Source organism: Sinohyriopsis cumingii, chromosome 3 (genome assembly GCF_028554795.1).
Source record: "Sinohyriopsis cumingii isolate HCF-2022 chromosome 3, ASM2855479v2, whole genome shotgun sequence".
Lineage (NCBI taxonomy): Eukaryota > Metazoa > Mollusca > Bivalvia > Unionida > Unionidae > Sinohyriopsis > Sinohyriopsis cumingii.
This window is the reverse complement of record NC_142963.1, coordinates 146,727,021-146,742,334: the sequence shown is the minus strand read 5'-3', so window position 1 is coordinate 146,742,334 and position 15,314 is coordinate 146,727,021. Positions and strand designations below refer to the sequence as shown.

The 15,314-nt window shown below is 36.3% G+C and overlaps 1 protein-coding gene across 1 annotated transcript; it reads left to right on the top strand.

The window, feature by feature from the left end:
• The first annotated feature begins 2,614 nt into the window (after nt 1-2,614).
• LOC149804086 (large ribosomal subunit protein eL29-like) lies at nt 2,615-15,062 on the top strand. Its single transcript, XM_089954032.1, has 4 exons — nt 2,615-2,686; nt 7,316-7,398; nt 13,702-13,766; nt 14,925-15,062. Exons 2-4 carry the CDS (start codon nt 7,362-7,364, stop codon nt 14,997-14,999), a joined length of 177 nt encoding a protein of 58 aa, XP_089810158.1. The 5' UTR covers nt 2,615-2,686; nt 7,316-7,361; the 3' UTR covers nt 15,000-15,062.
• Nucleotides 15,063-15,314: the final 252 nt, after the last annotated feature.

Below are 15,314 nucleotides of genomic sequence, written 5' to 3'. Positions count from 1 at the left end.
GTAAGTACGGATGCTTGATAGTAATCAAACAGACGGGTTTTGGAGAGTAATGTTAAAGTCAGTGTTGAATAGTATCTCAAAATTTTAACATTATATTTTCCTCTTTCCAATATATCCTAAAAAGTAAATGGCGACCTAATGTTAAATTCCTATTGTACCTATAGATTTATGGAAAGTCACGTTAAATTCCTTATTTATAATATGTAGAGCCTCCATTATGTCAGAGATCTAACTTTTAATCAACCTATAAACCAGCCTTACAATTGTTTGAACTTAGGTCAAGGTTAGACAACAAGAATATAATACAGTACATTGCAGATATTATCATTAATACATACAAATAGATACTTTGCAATAATAATTCCTCAGAATGTCATGCCTCGCCTGCTCAGCAGTGGCATATTTCAAATACTACGCGATTTGTGTGACGTGTAGAAATGTGTCTTATGAACTAATTTACATATGACGATCTGTACCCTCCACAATGAACACATTACATTTGAATATTGTACATGCAACAATGGTGCAAAAGAATTATATGCAATAACTTAATGTAGACGCCTAGGCTAATAACAAGTGCGACTTCCTTGGAAAAGTATAAACCAAAGTTAAGCCTATTCTATGCAGACGAGACAAAAGACGTAGAAATGTACACATTACAGAATTAATGAACTTAAAGAAGGAGCAATTAAAGGAGAAACGAAAGTCCCGCCTCCAGTTTTACATGCCTGCAAGATGTGCAGAACTTTTGTATATTTTGACATATCCTGTCTCCTGCAGACTTCATACCTCAGGAAGCAGTTTCAAAAAGCCTCATCTGAAATATACAAAAAGACGCAGAAAGTAGTGTGACACTAAACTCATACATAAAGAAACTACTACAGATGAACAACAGCACTGTTTTAAAAATACATATAATCTTGGTTCTTTCAAAGTTCAGGTGCATGTTACCATCTTTATTTGCGTATAATATTCGCTACGGCTCATTATTTCTTTCTTTTTTAAACAGCTTTAAACGCAAACTCTTTTGTCTTGACAAAGGGAGACTATTTATTTTTCATTTCAGACTGAAGAGGTCAGGATTACGGCCGGTTTGTCTAATCAGCGATTTTAATGTGGTTTGTAACTCATATAAAAAACTGGCTTGATACTCTCTGTTGAATACAATAATCAAAATGTAGGGGATGAGTTATTGATCTTTACAAATTAAATCAGAGTTTGTGTAGCTTTTCAAAGGTCACAGACATGAGCCTGGTATGAGCAGAATTTAATCTTGAAAGTCTTTGACCAAACTGGTGTGTTTTGGACCATTTCATTTTGACTATTAATAAATCATTTTCACACTTGACGGTCACTTGGAAGATGTTGATTGGATAGATCCAGATATATGACAGAAACTGGAGACATATTTGACTTCTGTACAACCATGCCACTAGGATTTATATGCCAATAGGACGTTCATGACAAAATCATTAGCTGCATCCTTTGGCTTGAAAATATCCAAGAACTTGAACTTGTACATTTCAAGCGATATTTGATGTGTTATTGGCTGCACGAGGAGTTATTGGATGATTCTGAGTTAACCCCTTCAATAACAGCTAAATCTGCATCGAATTTGATTGGGGAAACTCGGAATCTAAAAGTAAATGTTACATGTTTTTGTGTTTTGAAACCAGGGTGTAAATTCTGATAGACTGAGAAGATTCAAACAGGCTTCGTTAGAAGACCAGCTTGCACGTGACGCTATGCAAAACATTTTCATGACGTCAGGCAGAATTGTTTGTTTGTGTTTTCAAGTGTTTCAAGTATTCCTCCACTTTACTGAGAAGCGCCAAGTCAGTACCCAAAATAGTTTAGTGTGATTTGGATTTTTAACGTAGCTTTAACAATTTTTCAGTCATACCGCTGCGATGTTTGTAGTGTGGCAGTTTAAAGTAATGTCTAGCATTGGAACATCATGCCACAGGCATGTATCATGATGTCCCACCCAGTCACATTATCCTGACGCCAGACCGACCACTCCTAACACTAACTTCTTAATGCTGAGCGCCAAGCGAGGCAGCTGTTAGTATCATTTTCTTAAGTTTTTGGTATGACTCGGCCGGGGATCGAACCCACAACCTCACGCACCCGAGGCGGACGCTCTAACCAATAGGCCACTGGAGCGGTCAACAAAATAGTTTAGTTAGTACAGACAAAACTTTAAGTTACGCTCTTTTCTGCAAGGCTTAAAGTAAATAATAATAATAATAATAATAATAATAATAATAATAATAATGATGATGATAATGACAATAATAATAATAATAACACCAACATTTAGATGATGATGAGTAACACAAGAAGAAGAAGAAAAAAACCTCTTTTATGTGCCATTTTCTACTGAAGTACTTATCATTTTTTTTCTTCAAAATAATTGTAAGCGAAATTTCTACAGCAGTAAAGTTATTTTTCTGTTAATAAAAATAAAGGATATGTAATGTTTAAAAAGTAATGTAATGTAATATATATATATATATATATATAGAGAGAGAGAGAGAGAGAGAGAGAGAGAGAGAGAGAGAGAGAAATACCGGATTTGATTTCACCCCTCCATTTTCCGTGACATGGAATTTACTCTTATGTTGATCATTTTAATCTAACACCGTGACAATGGCCTTTCCGGTTCCGTTTTAAATACTAAAAGGTAACACAATATATGTTTGCATTAAAATCTCTATCCATCTTATTTTATTATAAGAGTTCAACGATATAAGTGAATCATTAACAAAATAAATGTTTATTTTTATTCTTTGAACCAGGATTTATATATAAATTGCATATTTTTCCAAATAGTAAACAAGTTGTTACTCCCGTGTTGTCTGCCATTCGTTTTCGTGTGTAAAATATAGACATTTATGTTGAAATGTATGCATTAGTGAAAAAAAATTATGTTACAGTTGTTAGTCAGCAAAATTTTATAATCTACTTAAGATTTGCTGCAGATTTTGCCATGTAGTGTCCATTCGCGGCGTTAGCTTCTAAGTACCAGTTGTCCCAAAAGAGCTAATATCGCGAGAGGACACGAAGTTTTATTTATGCCTGTAAAAGTACTTAGTAAGTTATGATTTAAATGGGTACGCATCTTTTTTCTAGATAACAACACTGGCGACAATGGGTACGCGGCGAGAATTGGTTGCTAGCCAGTACTGTCCGTATTAGTCCAACAATATAGTCTTCTAATATTTATGGTTAGGTCGACGTCTTGCAGCCGAAATAACGGCGTTGTGTGGCGCGTCGACTGACAGGGGAACGAGAGACCATATTTTCAGTAATATCTCACAAACTTGGCAGCCCATGTCAACGCTTTTTCACAAATTAATGTGAATTGCTTTAGTTGGACTGGACTTACTCTGATGACTTTTTCCAAATGGATGCAATTCTGACATGGGCAATAGTTCAAATGAATGTTGGAAATAAAAGCATTCTGCTTATGTTGCAGCATTCAGACTTAAAAGTTATTGAATATATCAAAGCAAATAACTGCCACAGCAGCAGACAGATTTTGTGTACATGAGAAGCAAGTATGGGAATGGTGAAAAAGAAAAGCATCATTAGAGTAGTCCTACAATGTAAGACATAGTGCATGTTCTTTTTGTTTTAGTGTTATGTCTTACTATCCAAATAACAGCCTTGTATGGCCTGTTCTGGTGTCGGTCGACATCGGAATGAGTAGTTGTAGTTTCCGGAATATCTCATGCTTGGCCGCCTATATTGACACTCTTCCACTAATTTACATGTAATTAATATATTTACTGTGCTGCTTTATCCTGGTGGAATGAAAATATGACACTAGCAAATGGACGCATTTTCATGTTCCGTTGACATACATTTGAATTTGTTGCAATACGATGATAGTCGAGGTATGCTGAAGTATATTTAAGTAAGTTCATGTGATGGATATGTTTCTTGTATGAAAAAAAATATTGCTTACAGTTCCAATATGCATAATATATGTTTATTCATTTTGTTAAAGAATAATATTTCATCTTAACCAGATTTCGGGATTATCAGTTTTCATCGTTTTCCAGCCAACTGAAATGTAGGCCAACAAAACTTGAAAACAGGTCCATTTCTTTTGTGTGAATTTGAATTTATTAGAGAAAAGACTTCAGGGTAAGTGAAGGCTGGCAAAAACATAACTTTATGGTGTCAAGAGCAGAGCTGCCAACTCTCACGATTTTGGTGTGAATTTCACAACTCTCAATAGCAATTCACAGATTCATGCTGCATGCAAAAAGTCACGAATTCCCGAATTCTCAGTTGGCTTAAACCATGAATAAAATTAATTTTATCCTGTAATGTGCTAGTCAAAATAGCAGTGGTCACTGATACCCGTAACGGTCCTGTAATGCTAGTCGCAATGTTAGTAGAACTATATCCAATTGTTACAGTTTGCTCTGTAGCAAGCATTGTAAAGGATATGATTTATATTTAGAATGGAAGTTTTTCAAATACTTGTCTGCCAGTAGCTTCTCATGGGTCGGTGGTTCTTCCTGAGGTTTTCCCAGGTTCATCCTCCATTATTACTGGCCATCATTCATACCCTATCATGTGCTGAAAAATGGCTTTAAACCCCACAGCAACAACAACAAAGACTTGTAAAAAAAAACCAGGGCCCAACTTTTTTTTATAACACACACCAAATAAAGACAGCTTTACGAATGTAGGAACTTTTTAGATATTGACAGATTAGCATGTATCATAATTTACATGAGTTCATATTTTTCAACGCATGTGCCGACACCATTGATCATTAATCGTTCGACATTTCATCTAATGGATTAATACCATTTCATTATTAAGCTACCCAAGTTAAAATGTTTTCATCTCGGGGGAAAAAGATGTGCATTCTACAAAGAGTGAAATATAGATTGGAGTACACCAAAAATTGGCCTTGCATTCAGCCATCAGACATCTCTGTAAGTTATGTAGAGGCCGACCAAAACTAAATTTCTGGTTTCGGCTGAAAACTAAACAGACCGAAAGTTATAAATTGACTTTTGGCCTAAACCGAAAGTTTAACTACACCTTTGGCAGAAACTGAAACCGAAAGATAAACCGAAGTTGCCGAACACAAGATTTATTAAATAGGCCTGGGTCATGATGCAATACTACACTTCAACAACTGAGTAGGGTAACATGTTGACAACGATCAAGTCCATGATGCACTTATCAATTCGCTGAACTGCAACATGGTCATCAGGCCAGACCATTCTGCTCTTGACCATTGATGTCGAGGACGTCGGCACAAAATTCGGTAATGCATGTTTAGTCGCTTTCTCTTCCATCATCATCTTTTTCGAGGCACGCTCTGCTCCATCGTTCATGGACCTCTTGAGAGACGTACCATGGAGCTCCTTGTGGCAGCTGGCCAGATGACCTTTCAAGCCTGAAACTGGCTGAAGTCTTGGTTTATTGCTGCCAAGTGATAACAGTTTGTTGCCTTCTCTGCACTACGCCTTGCTTGCATCAGAATCGATATTTGTGAAGTAATCCCACACTGCATTTTTCGACATTCTTTGCTGTGATTAACTAATCTGTTTATTAACTTCAGTTTTCTACTTCACACAGATTAATTTGCTACAGTTTAACTGAAATCATCAATATTGTCAGACTTCGAAATCTCTGTATTCAACACGCAAGTAGACTGAAATGCAACAGTGCCTAGAATTGCCTAGTGTCGACTGACCGGCTGACAGGCAGAGTAATAGACGCAGCACTGGCGTTGCATTCTGAAAGTTAAAATAGATCTTCGGCTGATGACCGAAAGTCAGTATCAGTTTTGGCCGAAACCAAAAGCTAACTTTTTGGCTTTGGCTGAAACAGAAACTATGCTGAAAGCATAGCTGCCAACCCTCACGAATTTGGTTTGAATTTCACCACTTTTTCAGCGATTCACAGATTCACGCCGTAAGCCAAAAATTCATGAATTTTCCAATCCTCAATTATTTTAAATCTTTAGTAAAATAACCGATTTCCCATTCAGCGCTAGTCGTGATATTTGCAGTTAACGAAACGGTCCGGTACTGCTGGTCACAATATTAGTAGATCTACAGCCGATTAGTACAGTTGGCCCGGTAGCAAGCATTTTAGCCTCTTTTCATCTATATGTATAAGACTAGTTTTACAAATGCTTTTGAGAGAAACTGAGGCCTAACCGGAAATTTGCTCCGCGCATGCGTCAAAACACTGATTTGAGTTACCGTTCAGCCTCGCATGTAAGATTTTGAAAATGTCTTGTCTTCACCACCAAGGAAAAAGAAATGTATTACTCAAAAAGTGAAGTTTAATTTGGAATATATCAAAAATTGGCCGTGCATTCTGCCATTAAACATTGATATTCATGCATGCTTTTTGCACTCAGTGTGTCATCGCAGAGGTGATGTGAGGAAGAATGTCGGTTGCAAAAAACACGTAGAAGTTGGGAAAATTAAGAATTCAGATTTCAGCTCTGGAATATTTTAAACCATTTGCAGAAGACCTGCAGGCTACCAACGCTGAAGCATTATTTGTGAGTTTTCTTGTCGAACACAATCTACCTTTATCAGCTGGAGACCATGCTAAACATTTGTTCTGACAAATGTTCCCAGACTCTAAAACCGCTTCCAAATTTTCCTGTGGAAGAACCAAAAATGCTGCAGCTCCTGTGCATTACTCACAGCAACAGTGACAGCGAAAGAGTATTTTCTTTAGTGAGGAAAAATAAGACAGATTTTAGGGCCTCCTTAGCTGCAAAAAATTTGTCAGCAATTTTAGTCCCCAAGATCAACCAGCAGGCAATAAGTCAGAACTGTTTAGAAAACAAATTTATGATCAAGCAGTTGAGGAAGTTCAAGTCTGCCACAGTATCATGTCTTGATAAATAAATATTTCTGCACATATGTAGTGTTTTATTTTTATTTTGCGAACTTGATATAGTGTAGTGTTGAGGGTCGGAGTGGTCAGAGTGGATGGAGTTATTGTCATGGTATTTTTCACGAATTCATGTCCAAATTCACGACTTTTTATCCCTGTTTTCACTAATTGTGAGCCTGGAAGGTTGGCAGCTATGTGAAAGAGGCCATTTGCCAGCTTTCGGCGCCGAAACTGAATGAGGCCAGCCTCTAACGTTATGCTTTGTGTAAAGTAGTATGCTGCAAATTTTAGCCAATAATTATTCTGCATTTTTTGGAAGTGACTGTTGTAATTAACACTGAATGAGTAACAAAGTGTCATTGTATGCATTGTACTTTTAATATACATGTACACATATTCCATCTTTTTCATTTTTCAGTATTTACATTTGGGCACAATCAGAGGGGTAGAAAAGAAATCAGAAAATGGCAAAATCAAAGAACCACACAAGTCATAACCAGAGTAAGTAACATGACCAGTTTCTCAGGTAATGGTGCAGTCACAATAATATTGTGGAGACCTGGTTTGGGTATAATTGTTGTTGGTCTCGTCAAATTTTACAAATGTAATAAACTAGTATTCAAAGGTGCCATTAGATGTAGAGGGTTAGAGAACTTTCCTGGCTGCTTAGACTTGTAGTCGTATTTACATTGAAGATTTTGCGTTATACATACAAGGAAACCCCATGATTTCCTTTCTCTTTCGGCACTGATGAGACTGAGTGAAAAACTACCCCATGTCTAGCCAGCCTCCCATGTGGCATGCAGCCAGCATTTTAGCCCAGAATGTCAGATTTGCATGTTACAAGTGGCTCATTTTATTTTGATATAGCCAGAACTAATATTTAATTCATATGGTAAAGTAATTTGATTATCTTGCAGGGATTTATTACTGAAAGAAGTGTGGGCTAAAGTACATGATGACATGTTTTGGGCTTCACACAGCTGTTGAGTTCTTCTCTTTTACATTTTTTTTTAATGGCTATGTCAGATGAATACTTCACTCAAATTTCATGTGGAAGAATGGAGAACTATTAACATATGTTTACCTGAAATAAGTTTGTTAAGACAAAAAAAAAAACCATTTTAATAATTAATATTACTTTTAAATGCAGATATTAAATGCTTTGAAGTTAATGTAGACTTCTTACTATGTACCCATGCATCTACTTTTCATAACTATTGTCTCCCTTTGTCTAACCATCTCATTCAGCCACTTTCCCCAAGCAGAAGGGCTGGCCATGTATGAAGCAGACCACTTTGCTTTCAGAATTTAATAAGGGCCTAGATTATTTCCTTTTTTGTTTAAACTGAGCCTATTTCTTTCAAACTGAAATGTATATAATTGACACATTTATATTCTAAATTTTGTCTGAATTGAATTAAATAATTCAAAAGTCATTTACCCTTTTTTGTACAGATGTCACTGGTGTTGACTTGCCTTTTAAAACATGGAAACATTTTAGGGTACAATTGACTTCTGCAACCTTGGCCGCTCTGGAGGTGTAGTTCTCAGATTATTTGAGGTCTACATTACCACTATACCTGTGGCAAACCTATCTGGTGGCCTAGTGGTTAGAGCAGCCGCCTCAGAAGAGGGAGGTCGTGGGTTCGATCCCCGTCGAGTCATACCAAAGACTTATAAAAATGGTACTAACAGCTACCTCGCTTGGCGCTCAGCATTAAGAAGTTAGGACTGGTCGGCCTGGTGTCAGGATAATGTGACTGTGGGGGACATCATGCTACATGTCTGTGGCACAATGCCCCAGTGCTAGACATCACTATAAACTGCCACACTGCAGACATCATAGCGATATGACTGAAAAATTATTATTGCTACGTTAAAAATCCAAATCATACACTTACCTGTGGCAAAAATTTGATCCTTTTTTAGTTCTACTTGGCATGCATCATAAGAGCTGATGACATTCCCTGTCGACCATTGTCTGATGTCTGCCCATTAGCACAAGTTTGTTTATGCCATGAAACTTTACATACTAATTTCTTCCAAACAACTAGTTGGTCATAAATGAAAATGGTGCTGTTCAGACATCCTGCATTGTCCATCATCATAACATTGGTTTCTGCAGAACTAATTTACGAATGAGTGTTGGATTTCAACCAAAGTTATTGTGCTGCTCTGCTCGGTGCTGAAGGAAAATAGTTTAGACAAAAAAGAAAAAGCACAAACCCTACCACAAATTTTTATGTCGAAAATTGTCTCGTTTTTGTGTGTGGTTTTTTCTATTGTTTCTCACTCAACCTTGCAATTGCTGTACTTCAGATATGAAAAGTTAAAAACAAATGCATATTAAACTGACTTGCCTTTATTCAGCTCTCAAAGTCTTTCACATAAAGCAGTCGTTTCCTCCAGGTCCTGAGGTCAGCCACTGTCTGATTGCTCTATCAGTATCCTCCCTACTCAAGGGATCGGTAGCATTTATGTTCATTGGCATATGCAGTGTACCCTGATACAGAGTTTCTCTTTGCACTTTTGGTGACGTTCATTGGCATTGCTGAATATCTTTAACCAGTATTGCATTGCACTAGTGTAAGCGTGAGATAGATTAAATATTATTTAATAAACTTAAAACTTGAAACATCTTGAATTACTCAATAGCAATTAAACAAGACCATTAAAAATTCAAAACGCCTGAGTCTTTCTGCCAGAATCATTTTTAGCTGGTCTTTACTTTTCATCTCACCTCCAGCAAAGGACTCAATTTTTAATCGGCAAGTCTCCATAGCAGACTGGTCTTAGTTTGTAATTATTTACAGCTGTATTAGAAGGGTCTCTAAACAAGCTCTAGAAAACAACCTTTCATGCCATAGAGCACCAGATTAGCACATTCTTAATAAGTTGTTGCTTCACCATATGCTCCAATGGTCTAGCGGTTAGATGTGATGTGTGATGTGATTTGGATTTTTAACATTGCTTTAATAATTTTTCAGCCATATTGCTACGATGTCTTCAGTGTGGCAGTTTTGAGTGATGTCTAGCACTGGGGCATCATGCTGCAGATATTTAGCATGATGTCCCACCCAGTCACATCATAGCGGTTAGAGCATCTGCATCAGATGTGGGAGGTTGCAGGTTCGAACCCGGCTGAGTCATACCAAAGACCTTTGAAAATGGTACTAACAGCTGCCTCGCTTGGTGCTCAGCATTAAGAGGGTAGTGTTAGGACTGGTCGGCCTGGTGTCAGGATAATGTGACTGGGTGGGACGTAATGCTACATGTCTGTGGCATGATGCCCCAGTGCGAGACATCACTATAAACTGGTACATTGTAGACATTTTAGTGATATGATTGAAAAACTGTTAAAGTTATGTTAAAAATCCAAATCACACGCACACACACACATTCCTCACCATATGTCAAACCTTAAAGAAGGCCACATTTGTAGAGCTACACTCTGAGATACATTAGGGTCACATTCCTGAAACCTTTAGTTATGCATTTTTTTTTTACTTATGTTGGATTTACTAGGTTATATATGGATAGCTTCGTAATTGCAACCATACATCATGGCCCGAAATTAGCAGTAGTCTGCTAGCCCGAGGCTAGCAGATTTCCTGTCGGACTAGTAACTTTCATAATGTTAATAGTCCGACGGGCTAGTAAGTTTTGGTTATCAATAGTCAGCGTTTGTTTACGCCATTCCCTAATAAAGACTTGGCAGATGTTCTGTAGAATCAAAGCAGTGGCCATTATAAACACACAGTCATAAAATATTAGCATGAAGTCAATTTCTGCCTCGGAAAGGTGCATTTCTATAACAAGAATCCATTCGATTTTGTGCATTTCACTTAACAGCGCAAATTATGGTCCTGTCATTAACAACAGAAGGTAATTGATCCTAATTAATCTGATAATGAATTAAATGAAAAAAAATGACAATCTGATAATGAATTAAATGAAAAAAATGACGTGATATCGCTATATTCACTCGACCACAGTAACAAACTACAAAGCGGTATACACGTTTTTTTTTTGTTTAATGTTCTTTTTTTTGCTCGTTAACCAAACGCTCCAACAGTTACAAACAGGAAACTACATGTTTTACGTTTCCATCGAAATAATTATAAGACATAGATCCGTTTATTACGATTACGTTATTGACACATCCTTTCCATACAACTACTTTTTCTATGATGATAAGAATAGTTTTTGTATTTTTTCCTTACAAGAATGAACAGATAATTGAATGCACGTGGAGATATCCAAGCAGAATGCTGTACATTTGTTGGGAATTAAAATCTCTGAGCATGGGCATCTAAGATTTGAACAATTTCTGCCTTATTATTAATTTCAACAATACGTTGAGGTTCAATTAATTAGGAACATTTACCAAACTTCCAACTTATGATACCTTAATTGGAGCTGTTAAATACAACGCGCAGAGTGTCAGATGGCTTCGTTTGATGGGAACACACCTTTTCCAAGCTGAAACTAACACTATCTTCTGATGCTAATATTTTATAACAGTGTTTACAATAGCCACTGCTTTGATCATGCAGAACATCCGCTGAAGTTAAGTCTTTGTTAGGGAGAGGCCATTTAATTGTGGGAGGGGGCAAAGACACATGTTTTGAAATGTGTTTCTTGCTCTGACTTTCTTAAATAAAGGACACTGTGCCATGTCTTTTCTTGCTTTAAATAATTCGCATCAGCTACACTATAACATCTTGTATTTCAAAACAAGGCACAATTCCCTCCTTATAAGACAGGCAAAATGTGGCATTTGATAGGTGTTCAGCCACTGGAAAAAAAGCTAAAGTTTAATGAGAATGATGAGGAATAATTCTTATAATAGGGAAAAGCGTAATGGAAAATTTCAGAAGAAATGGACAGAAGAGAGGAAATGGCTGAATTATTACAAGGAAAGGAACGTTATGTTCTGAATTTGGTGTATGCAATTCGCGAAAACAAACACACAGAAAACAACCAGTTTTGTTGCGGGTTTTTCGAACTTTAAAATTGAATCTGTAAAAGTACATGAAAGCTGTGTGACATTGTTTTGTGAACAGGACTAGTAAAGATTTGGCAGGACTAGTAAATTTCTCAATATACTAGTCATTCTGACTACAAAGAAATTTGTGTTAAATGTGAGCCCTGTATATGTACAGTACTGTACAGTGTAGTCTACAAGGTAATCTAATCAATACGGTGGTTGTTAGGAAATAGTCTTAAAAACTAAGTGTTAACAGAGTAATTATTTAGCAAAATAATTCACTAAAAGAACTAAAAAATGAAACAATATTTCTTTAAATGCAAAATGTTTACGGATTAGATCTTTTTAGCAAAAGATGACAACAAACAATGCAAAAATGAAAAAATTAATATTTAATACAGCTCATATAATAGATACATGCCGCAACTTACATTATATGTATTGAGCTAGTCAGAAGATTCTCTTCTTGACTTTGTGGCTGTTCTAAGTAAACACACCAAGAGCAGACTGGGTGGACACCCTCTTCTCTTCATAGATTGCCTTGTAGCTGGATAAGTCAGCATAGATACAGTGATAGAGGTTTTCAAACCTCTCTGTGTTGGGATCCTTGATTCAATTTTGGCCAAAGCAGTGTCTGTGAGTTTAAATGACAAAGCTAGTCCCTTTGCTGTAAATTTCTTTACTTTAGCAGGTGATTCTTTTACCTGATTTTCTTCCTCTGCTTCCCAGTGTGCCTCCAGTTCAATCAAGTCTTCATTGTGTTACATAACATCCTCTTCCTCCACCTTGAGCTGCAGTTGCACACACTTCTGAGTTGCCTCATCTGTTTCAGATCATCCCTTGAAGTCGTGATGCATTTATGGGCAGAGTTTCTTCCAAATGCCATTCATTGTTGTAGACTTTAACTCATCCCATACATATGCAGTATTTCTTATTGCATCGAGACTATTATAATTCCTTGAAAATTCATGTAGGGTAATTCCAGTCTCCCCGTCAGCAGCCTTGATTTCCTGGGAAACTGAAACCGAGCCTTTGGTACTTTCATTGATGCAAGCTTTGTTTTGTACAATCTTATTCAGAGTTGATATAGGATGCCCGAATTTCATGAACAATGGCTGACGACATTTGTCCACCTTGTTTATACTTTTCTGCAAGTATAATTGTGGACTCCACTGTCACTACTAGAATTGTTCTTATGCTTTGACATCATGGTGAAGGGTAACTTTAACAAAACACAATAAAAATTCTGAAGATAATGAAAAAAATGTTACAGGTGATTTACACATGTACACTAGAGGAGATGCGGAACTATATTCTGTGGGTACACTCAATTCAAAGATCACAAAATGGTCTGTGTGCACATTTACGGTTCATTTACATATCTGCTAGTTTATATATGTCGCAGTTTACATATCTTGGGAAGTACCTGTATTGCAGAAAGGCTGGAACAAGTTCTAGAAAACAACCTTTTGCATGATTGATTTAGTCATCAATATTATCAGATTTTATATATCTATCAAAGCTGTGATTATGAGTTTACTTTTTGAGTAAATGTGTTATCACTTTGAGTGGCTCTTCTCACGAAAGGTGATCCACTTTACAAGACACGATTTTCCAACACCCAAAGTAGGACTTGAATTCTACTACACACCACAGGTCATCCCTTAAGGAATGCCACATTGTATCACAGAAGGGCTGGCAGGGGACCTCTACTTGCCTTACAGGGCAAGTAGATTTTTATAGAGATTTCAGCCCTTGAAAATTCATATTTGGAAAGGTAGATGATGAATTGGTCTTTTTTTTTTTTACAGATAAAAAGCAGCACAGGAATGGAATTTATAGGCCAAAGACGTACAGATATCCCTCTTTGAAAGGGGTAAGTTCTGTTGGTCAAAAAGATAACCAGTTGTTGATGAGAACTTGTTCAGATTGTGTGTGTCTGCTTGTTTTTGAGAGCAATAAGTAATATATGCTAATAAATACAATTATGTTGTTGCTCAACATTACAATTATGATAAATCACTAAAATTGATATGTTTCTGAGTGCGTTACTTGAAGAAGACCTGAGCCAAGTCCAGTTTTCACCTTATATCTGCAAACTTTAATGGAGCTTATCAAGGTTCAACATTTTCACTAGCCTGGTTGCCCATGGTTACCAAAGATGTTGGGTAACCACTGGAAATTTGCTTGTAGATATGCATCAGACATGTAAAAAAGGAAGTAAAATTATGAAAACAAAAACAGGAAGTAATAACTGATGGATGCAATCCATTCCATCCAGTCATGGCATGGACATATAAAATGGCAAAATATGTCAAGAAAATTCTGACTCTAATTATAGGATATAATAGTTGTGTTCTACATCATCAAGACATTTCACTTAATGCACAAACATGATTTTCGTCTTAATGATGTGGACTAGATTTTGTGAGATTTGATTGACGATTGATTTTCATCTTAATGGCCTTTACTAGATTACTTGAGATTTGATTGATGATTGATTTTCATCCTAATGATGTGGACTAGATTTCTTGAGATTTGATTGACGATTGTTTTTAATTTGATTGGCCTGGACTAGATTACTTAAGATCACTTTTGTGACTATCAAATATTTCACTTTGCAATCCCCTCATGATGTACCATGCTTTTGCATGTTGTGACTGATGACAGGATTCTGACTTTTTTTAAAGTGAACCTAGAAATAAAATTTATGCAGGTAATTGCCCAAACCAGTGGAATTTTTCTTTGTATTTTTTATACATCTGCCATTTTATACATCTGACGTCAGTTGCTACTCTTTAACTTCTTAAGAACGCCAAGATTAAGTTTCTTTTTATTGTTTACTGGAAAGTTTTTTTTTTATATTGTAGCCAATTTGATTAGGAACTTTGCCTTTTAAATTGCATCACATTGGCAGGGGTGTTCATAGAAAAGGAACACAATGCTGTTAACATAAATTATGGTTACTTCAGAAACAATCAAATATGCTTTCAGGCTGCTCTGTTTTTAATACGATAACTTTTGTTTGTTTCAGGTCGATCCCAAATTTCTGAAAAACATGCGCTTTGCCAAGAAACACAACAAGAAGGTCAAGCAACCAAGCTCTTAAACGGTCTCTGATCTTGTGTATCTGTTGTCTCTATGGGAACCATTAAATGAGGAACAGAAAGTATTCATTTCTTTGTTTTTAATTGCCTCCCCTGCATTAAGAAAATAATAATAACATGGGCATCACTTTTCCTTGCAAAACTAGCTCAGAAAATAATAATTGGTCAAGTGAAATTACCAAAAAATCTTTTTGAGTGAATGTAGGTTAAATAACAAATTTTGACCCAGTTTTAAGAATTTTATAAGTGTTATCTTGATCATTTATTATATATAGATTTTACAGAATATTAACATCTTTACCTTTTATTTTGGTGTA

Bases quoted from the DNA above. Each gene is read 5' to 3' on its own strand.
- LOC149804086 (XM_089954032.1), top strand. From the start codon at position 7,362: ATGGCAAAATCAAAGAACCACACAAGTCATAACCAGA. The intron at 7,399-13,701 runs GTAAGTAACATG...TTTTTTTTACAG, and splicing joins CCACACAAGTCATAACCAGA to ATAAAAAGCAGCACAGGAAT. The intron at 13,767-14,924 runs GTAAGTTCTGTT...TGTTTGTTTCAG, and splicing joins GATATCCCTCTTTGAAAGGG to GTCGATCCCAAATTTCTGAA.